This window comes from Geospiza fortis, unplaced genomic scaffold, assembly GCF_000277835.1.
Source record: "Geospiza fortis unplaced genomic scaffold, GeoFor_1.0 scaffold27, whole genome shotgun sequence".
Taxonomy (NCBI): Eukaryota; Metazoa; Chordata; class Aves; order Passeriformes; family Thraupidae; genus Geospiza; species Geospiza fortis.
The window spans coordinates 4,770,087-4,778,779 of NW_005054329.1; the positions used below are offsets into that span (position 1 = coordinate 4,770,087).

Below are 8,693 nucleotides of genomic sequence, written 5' to 3' on the forward strand. Positions count from 1 at the left end.
GGTGACTGGGCAGCCATGTTTGTTCATGGCAGCGGAGAGCCTCTCGGGCTTCGCTCCGATGGAGCCCAAGGGGGACCGCGGGCATCTTTAGTGCGGGCAGCGCCCGGCCGTGACCCGCTCCCTCAGAACCTGCCCAGTAAACCGGGGGGAAGCCCGGGAACCCTCCCCCGGGGCTCACCGGGCCCCACAGCCCGGGCCGAGGCGGCGAGCAGCGCCCCCCGTTCGGGTGCCCCTCACACACGGTGTTCCCCTGAGGGCAGTCCTCTGACGCCCTCCCCAGCTGGCTGCTGCTCACGCTGGGCTCAGACATCCCCACGGGGATCGGCACTGAGCCCTTCCCCTCGGCCGAGCTGTGCCAGCACGAACTGATATGTCCGTGGAAAAGTTTTTTTCCATGCAAGCACTGGTTAGTGTCTCAGGGCTGCGGAGGAAATGCCAAAATCAGCCCTCCATGAGATGACCGTCAGCAAATATGTCGCTTCCTTCCAGCAGGGCTTGCACCTGTGTCCCATCACAGCCAAAATATGGGCACTAATTCATGGAATGTATCAAAGGATGGCAGCAGCTGTGGCTTTATAAGGGACTGTACAAATTCACAAGAATAGGGACTGGCAGGGTGGAATCAGTAGATAGCACCCACTGCAGAGTGAGCCAGCCCTTACCCTGGCTTCCAAACTGAAAAATGGCTTCTTTAGCCAAAACCTGGAGTTTTTTCCCCTCCCAGATGCACTTCTTGGTCCAACAGATGACGCCACATCTCACTCCCAGGTTGTTGTGGTAGTTAAGACCTTCACTCATCCCAATACCCACATCCTTCCCTTGGCACATAAAATAAAGTTCTCCATGCAATCCCTCTTCTAAATGATAAATGTTCCAAGTAATTTTTATTTAGAATACAAGAGAGGTACAAATGTATTTACACTGTGTACATTTACAATCAAATAATATATAATATCAAAGTCTTGTAAATAATGTTTACATAAATATTTACAAAGTTAAAGTGACAGTTGTTTGGGTTTTTTTTCTTTTGTTTTGTTTATTTTCTTCTGGAAGTGAAACACGGTTTGTGAGAACTTCATACATCTTAGACTTATAATTAATATTAGAATACCTTTGCTTAAGATTTATGATACACAGCTCTCCTCCGCAGTGTGGGGACTCCAGAGGGCGCTTAGAGTTGTCCCTGGGGACAGAGCTGGCCCGGGGACAGGTTTTCTCCGTCCCCAGAGGGCAGTAGCAGTTCCAACCAAAATGTTCCTTCAGAGCTGGGAAAGGGATGGGGAGAAGAGCTGCCAGGGCTGGAACGGGCACAGCCCGGCAGAGCTCAGGGTCCCTGCAAATCCTGCCTGCGGATGGGCGTTCCCAGCTGGCACGGTGTCCCCTCTGCCCACAGCATGGCTTGGAGCAGTGACAGACCTCGGTACAGGGCTCAGGCTGGAGCAGGGCGGGCAGAGGGGGCTCGGGTACGGGGAAAATGCAAGTGTTCATTAACTCCGGGCTCCCAAGCAAGGAAAGGTGTCCCTTGGAAGGAGCCACCGGGACCAAAGCCACTCCTGAGGCAAACAGGTATGACTGGGGTGGCCGCATCAGGGCTGTGCCAACCTTTCAATGGGTGACATTGAAAGGTTAGAGCAGAGGAGGATGCATAAGAGGAATTTTTCTTTCTACCAAATTATCTGTAAAACTCAGGCATGACTCCTCCAAGCCTGGCTTTTCGGCTCTTGCAGTCCTCCCCCAGTTCACTGGCAAACCCACAGAGAACATCTCACTGCGTCACTGCATCCCTTCTCCCCTGCCAACCCCAGGGGCCACCAGCCCACCCTGCGCCACATCTCCCTGGGGATGATCCCCCACAACTCATCTGCAGAGCTGGGGGCTCCCCTCCTGCCCACCCCCCGCAGTCAGCGATGCCCAAAAACAACCCAACACTCTCCGAGACACAAAGCAGCTCAGCCAAGGGCCACCCCCCCGGTTCATTGCATGTCTCAGCATCAGTCTCTGCTGTCCCAAATCCTGCTGCCACGCCGGGGCTTCACAGCACCATGGTGGGGATGTGATGGGCCAGGGAGGCAGGGTGGGGCACGGGCAGGGCAGGTGAGTGGGGCTGCAGGGAGGGGTTGGGGGGCCGGTGGCGGGCGCTTTTCTGGTGCGCCCGCAGCCCCGCGAGCTGGGAATAGGCACTTTGGCAAACCTGGCACTTGTAGGGCCGCTCGCCTGTGTGCAAGCGGACGTGGTTGCGGAGTGTGGAGGACTGGCTGAAGCGGCGGTTGCAGAAGCGGCACACGAAGGGCTTGTCCAGGGTGTGGATGCGCATGTGGGAGCGCAGGTTGCTGCGGGAGGTGAAGGCGCGGGGGGGGGGGAGGCCTGGGGTGCTGGGTGCTCTGGAAACTCCTCACTGCCCTCTTGCTGGCTCCCTGCTGCTGAGGTCACCCATCCTGGCTGGCTCTTAGGATTTTGGGATGCAGCCAGTGCTGGGAATGTATTCAGCCAGATTTAGGTAAGGGGAACTTTCAAGCTGAGCTGAATGAATTCCTTATAAATGGGCACAAAACCAATTTTCCCCTCCCTGGGCTGCAGCAGAGCTGGAGGAGGTGGGTGCAGGAGCTCCCAGGAACCTCCGGCCACACTGTCCCGCCCCTGCCCCAGTCCCAGCTTCTCCCCTCACTCTGCTGGCTCAGACATGGCTCTCTCAGAGTGGGGAGTAGAGTCAGGGAGCACAGAAGTGGCTCCAAACACAGCCTGAGCTCTGCTGTGCTACAGAGAAGCACCTCAGGGAGCCACTGAGACAAGCAGAGAGAGAGTGAAAGTCCAAGGAGAGGTTCAGATCCCTTAAATGCAGAGTGGGGGTGTAGAGGCTGAGTCTATTTGGTGTTTGATGGAGTGGTGGGGCTGCCTTGCACTCACACCCTGCACTGCTCCTCTCTGCCTGGCTGGGTCAGGCAGCGACTGCCAACACCCCACCAGCAACAGCCATGGGCAAACTGGCCTGGAGGCATCGTCCTTAATTACTGAGGACCTGTTCGAGCTGTATGGATCATTTCATAGTCCCTGTGCTTGTCCACAGAGAACTGGGATATCTGACATGCCCTGGGATGTCCCTGCCTTGTGCCCACCCAATGGCCTCAGAGCTGGGCACAGGGTGAGCAAGCAGGGATGCTGCACCCTTGGCTCTTTCTGATGTTACCTACCATGTTTGTTCTTCTTCTGCTCCTCTTCCAGCCCTGGCACACCTGGGATGCCCAGGAAGGTGTTGTGGGAGTTCCCATACCAGACCAGCAGCTCTTGGTCTGGAGGAATCATCTAGAAAGAGAGATAAAGAAAGGGTTGTTGGGAGGGGTGATGAACATCCATCCCTGCTCTGATCCATTCAGACCTACCCTGGCTGTGCCCCATTTCTGTGAGACCCTGCTGCCATCTGGGACCTGCCAGCAGTTCCCAACACCCACACGCAGGCACAAAGCAGCCCAGGATGCAGCACTGGAGGTGATGGCACAGCTCAGCACCAGCACAAACCCACTCCAGGCTCTCTCCCAAGATGGGATACAAATATATTTACAGGCAAATATGCAGCTACGGAGCACAGGGACAGATCTGGGGTCTCCAGAGTGCAGGACCCAGAGGTCCCAGCAGCTCGGGGAGACCAGGACAGGGTGGAACACAGAGACATGGAGAAAAAAAACATTTGTGGAGCCACAACCAGCATGAGTGACACAGACTAAAGCAAGGAGATGGGACATGGAGCCCCAGCCCAGGGCTCCAGCAGAGCATTTTCTCTTTGGACAGAGCCATCAGCACCCTTCAGCTGCGGGGCACAGGCAGCACCTCCCACCCATCCACCCCTGCTGGGTGATTTTAGAAGGTGGAAATGCAGATCCACCAGCAAAGGGCTCATGAGCCCGTGGAGCAGAGGAGAGCTCAGGGCTGCTGTCAGAGACCATGGCTCAGGTGTGAAGCGCTGCCTATATCCTCCACCAAAGCTGCAGTCCCTGAAACAGCCCAAGGACAGCTACAGGAGCAGGGCAGGGGTTTTGCATCATCCACGCTCCTGTTTCCCTGCAGTGACGACACTTCTCCTGTCCCTGCTGTTCCTGTTGTGTTCCCGCATGGCCGGGGCGAGCGGCCAGGAAACGCCACTCACAGCTCCCCTCATGCAGCAGCCGTGGCTGGGAAGATGGATCCTCTCAGACCAGTTCAAACAACACAAATAACAACACCACTTCATAAAAAATCCATATTTTCCCTAGTAATCCCTGCTGTTACGAACCTAATTTAGAAATAGGAACGTCCTGCGTTTTGGAGGTTGGTTTTCTGTACACTGAGCATGTTAGATCCAAGTAAAACATCATCCACATGAAACATAGATGCTAAGTTCAATCACCTCAACATTGAAAATATGTTGAATTTAAAGCATTTGAAATAAATAGGAATTTTACTTCATATCTTTGTCCCTCTGCATAAAGACCTCACTGGGCTGCAGAGGAGGAATTTAGGAGGCAGAGGAAGCCGATATCCTTTTGCACCCCAAATTGATGACACTGTTTCTTGGCATTATTTACTCTTAAAAGAAAATTACCCATTTTTAATACAAGCAAGTAAAATATTGCTGAAAGGATAAAACAATCTGCATGGGTGCATGCATGGGTGTATGGTTTTTTCTGCTGAAGCTGCTGCAGCCACACCAGCAGCAGGTGAGCACCCATGTGCATACACCCCAAAGCAAATTCAAATTGCCCCCCAGGAATCTTGTGGCCTTCAGATCAAAGGCCAAAACTTTCTGCCTTAGCTTTATTTTCCAGCAGCAGCAACTTGGTATTGCTGAGAAAGAGGATGGGAAAAACAAATCAGCAAATAAGGGCAGGAACGGGCAAAATGCATTAAAATATCCAAGGTAAATAGGAAAAAAAAGCACCAAATCAATCTGGATTTTTGGCATGTAGGTGAGAAAGGCATCCAAAGAGATGGATTCCCTGGCTGGGAAGCCACCAGGGCTGGTGGGGGATGGAGGGTGGCAATGGCTGTGCATGGACACCTCTGGTGCTGAGTAGGGCAGGACCTAAGTTCGGGTCAGTGTGTGTGTGCCCTGCCAAGCTCGGGGAGCAGTATGACAGCAGGGACCCTTTGTGCCCACCTCCTCCCACACATCTCTTGGGGTTCTGCACTCTTAGCATCTCAAATTCACTGCTTGTCCCAAGGGAATTAAACTCATCCTGCTCCACTGCTCACTGCTCCCACCCTAGGAGCAAGCCCACAGCTCGATCATGGCTATACTCAAGCATTCATTCACCCACCCTCTCTTCTGTGCCTGCACAAGGTGTAAAAACCACAGCTGTGTTCCTAATTACACCACAGCTACCTGGGATTATTTTACTTATTTGCATAATTTAAGAACAGTAGTAAAAAGTACTTAAGGTGCTGTCACAACAGGCACAGCTGCCCACAGGAATATCAGGTCTTAAAACTACAAACACCTGAAGCCTTTTGTCCAGCATGAGAACAGCAGGGAAGTGCTTGGAATTCTTGGGAAAGGTGGCAGAGCCCAATGGGCATACAGGACTCTCCAGCAGGAGGAAAGAATATCTGATCCTCTTCCTGCCCACCCATTCTCCTTTGCCACCCCATGGCAGCAATCCCTAACCCAGCCCTGCTGTGGTCCTGTGCTGTGGAGCACTTGGGTTCGTGCTCCTCCGTGAGCCACTGCAGGAGCCTGGACAGATCCAGAGCGCTGCCCGTGCCCACAGAGCCAGCAGGCACTCATGGTCATTCCCAGCTGAGACCCTCTGCCAGCTGCAAACACTCCTCAGGTGAGACTCTGAACCCGAAACTGGAGTGGCACAATCCCACAGTGCTGGTCTGGGATGGACTGGGACGTGTGCCCTCCTGTGAATCTGTAAGCCAGGGCTGCGGCACGGGGCCATGTCCCCAAGCCACCACCTTTCTCCACCTGCAGTAGTGTTGGGTCATGGAGACACTGCCCATAAGCAGGGCTGGTCCCCACCATCTCCCTGCTGCTCTGGCACTCTGTGATTTGCATGCACATGTCACCAATAATGCCAGGGAGCCAGACACCCACCTCCATCCCAGAGCCTCCAGTAGGGAGCTGTGGGCACCCTTCAGCCATCACCCCACTGCACGGCAGCCTGTGCCACCTCTGGGACTCTGCCCCTGCTCCTGTGCCAGCACAGACCAGCACTTCATGCAGGAGCACAGGGATGAGGGGGCAAGAAGAGCCCCCTCCCCACAGTGTAAAGCCCAGGGCAGAACTGCACCAGCACCACTCCCTGCCCTCTCTGTGGCCCCCTGCACAGCCAGAGTGATGCCCAAGCAAAGCAGTGCAGAGTCAGGCACAGCCTGTGCTCAGCATCTGGATTTCACAGAACCCCCCAAACTTTACCCTGCTATAAAGAAGCAGGTTCTGCACAAAATCCCACTTTTTCAATAGAGCATCCAAGCCCTGTCCTTGCCCAAAGCCCCATATGGGCCAAAACTGCAGCTCTTTTCATGCTTTACATCCCAAACAAGGATCTACTCTCGCCCTGTTCAACACACATCACTCCATGAGCCCACACAAAGAGGGGAGAGAGGAGAAGGGGCCTTTACTACTCCCTGAAGCCCATGCAATAGCCCTTCCCTGTGGTTTCTACCTCTACTGGTGGATCTGAGTGCCAAGGATGGAAAAGCTGCTGCGTCCTTCCACAGTCACCCCGCCACCAACCCAAAGAACAAGGGACCGAGAGTCTGTAGGGTGGGGGATCCCACCACCCTACTCTTCTATTGCAGATGCCCGGTTGCCCTTCAGCCCCACTTACCTCAATGGCCTTGTAGAAGATGCTGTTCCCGATCTGGACCACCTCGAGGTTCTGCTCCTGCTCGTTCCGTGCACATTTGATGTAGGTCATCCAGCTGCGGTGATCCTCCTGGCTGGCGTCGATGAAGTACCGCACAGTGCCATCCTCGTTGAAGACCTGTGAGGGCAGAGAGGGCTTGGTAGTGATGCTGCCTGCTGTGGGCTGAGCCCCTCCACCTCTGGGATAAAGCCCCTGGGCAGGGACAAGCTCAAGCCAGCAGAGCCTCGGGGCTGAGATCGTGACAGCAGCTGCAGATGCTGAACCCTTCCTGCTCGTGGTGCTGGGCTGCGGCGGGGCTGAGAAATGTGCCCTGCTCTCACTGGCATGGCTGGTTCTGCCAGGCCCTACCTCCCTGCATAACCCAGCTCCCTTCCTCAATCTCCCTTCTCATCAGAGCCCCACCAGCAGCTCAGCCCTAGAGGAAGGGGCTGTTCAGCATCCTGCAGCTGCCATGGGGGCAGGAGAATCCCTGGGTGGAGGGGGAAGGTGCATGCCAGACCTGGAAAGATGCTTAGCAGGATGCCAGAAAACATGAGACAAGTTTCTGTTAGGTATAAAATTACAATAATAATTAACAATAATTAAGAAGTGCAAGTCTGAGTCAAACAATTTTTTAAAAAATGGGAAAACCCTCCCTATTCACTGTGCATTAGTGCACAATGTCCTGGCATCTCAGATCCCTCCAAACTCCACGGTTTCATTCGGATTAACCTCACCAGGGCTGGGGCAAAGCAGGGGGCAAGGGACAGGGCAGAGCTGTTTGTGTCCACTGTGGCCAGTGCAGGCAGCAACCAGTTGGATGTTCCACCAGGACGGGATGGGCAGGGCAGGGTGTGATCTGCCTGCACGGGACACGAGCAACAGCATCTCGGGGCTCCTCTATGGGCTGGCTGCACCCCAAGAGCTGGGGAAACCTCATCCTTTTCCTGCAAGGGGTTCCTAAACCCACCTGGCCAGATATTTGCATGAATGGGGAAACTGAGGCACAAGGATGGTGCTCGATGGTGCCCAAGCACGGGACAAAGCCCCAGCACCCCGTCCCTGCTTCTCCCCAGACCAGTCCTAGCTCGGGGTTTGGGGGGGTCGTTACCTCCCACATGAGGTTGTTGTTCTTGCACAGGTCCACATGTTCGGGGGAGATGACCCTGCCCGTGAACGGCCCCATCTCAGTGCCAGCCTTGATCCAGGTCTTGGAGAAGATGCCGAGCCCTTCCCCGGGGATGGAGCTCTGGGCGATGATCACTTCCGACGGCAGCACCAGGCTGGAGAGCTTCTGCACCTCTGCGAGGGGGGAGACCAGCTCAGAAAGGGACAGGGGTGGGGGAGAGGAGGGAGATCGGGGACGGCGGGGACCCCGCCCCAGCCCAGACCCCGGGGCTGAGCCTTTTAAACGCCCAACCGGGCTCCCACAAAGCGGTACAAGGTTTCCCCCGGGGCATTGAGGAGGTACCTGGGAAAAGCATCCCGGGCTGGGCGAGGGAGCGGGGCTGGGAAAGGAGGTTAAATGGTGTCTATTTCGGCCCATCCAGCAATTTGTCATGCTGTTAAAGTGATCTGCATTCATTAAACTCAACTAGAAAGAAATTGCTAATTCTAAATTCATTAGTCCTTTAGGAATGCTGTAGCGGTACATTGTGCCTGAATGGCGCGAGGGCTTGTTTAAAAGGGCCCAGGAATTCCTCTTACAAAATGGGGAGATGAGATGGTTGACATATCGTGAATGGAAATGGAATTAGCCTTCATGGTAAATTAAGAGAGGAACAGAAATCCGAGAGGGGGAAAAGGGAGCTGGGACGCCCCGGCGATGCCGGGGCGAGAGAAAAGATATTGTCCCGGGCGGCTGAATGC

The 8,693-nt window shown here is 54.7% G+C and overlaps 1 protein-coding gene across 1 annotated transcript; it reads right to left on the reverse strand.

Moving 5' to 3' along the window:
• Positions 1-858: 858 nt before the first annotated feature.
• Positions 859-8,308, reverse strand: PRDM12 (PR/SET domain 12). The gene is made up of 6 exons (XM_031057299.1): positions 8,296-8,308; positions 7,936-8,126; positions 6,807-6,962; positions 3,189-3,300; positions 2,380-2,471; positions 859-2,347 (listed from the first exon to the last, which is right to left on the reverse strand). Exons 1-6 carry the CDS (start codon positions 8,306-8,308, stop codon positions 2,033-2,035), a joined length of 879 nt encoding a protein of 292 aa, XP_030913159.1. The 3' UTR covers positions 859-2,032.
• Positions 8,309-8,693: the final 385 nt, after the last annotated feature.

Bases quoted from the DNA above. Each gene is read 5' to 3' on its own strand.
- PRDM12 (XM_031057299.1), bottom strand. The intron at 6,963-7,935 runs GTAACGACCCCC...CTGCCCTCACAG, and splicing joins ACAACAACCTCATGTGGGAG to GTCTTCAACGAGGATGGCAC. The intron at 2,348-2,379 runs CACCCAGCACCC...CCCCCCCCCCGC, and splicing joins GCAGTGAGGAGTTTCCAGAG to GCCTTCACCTCCCGCAGCAA.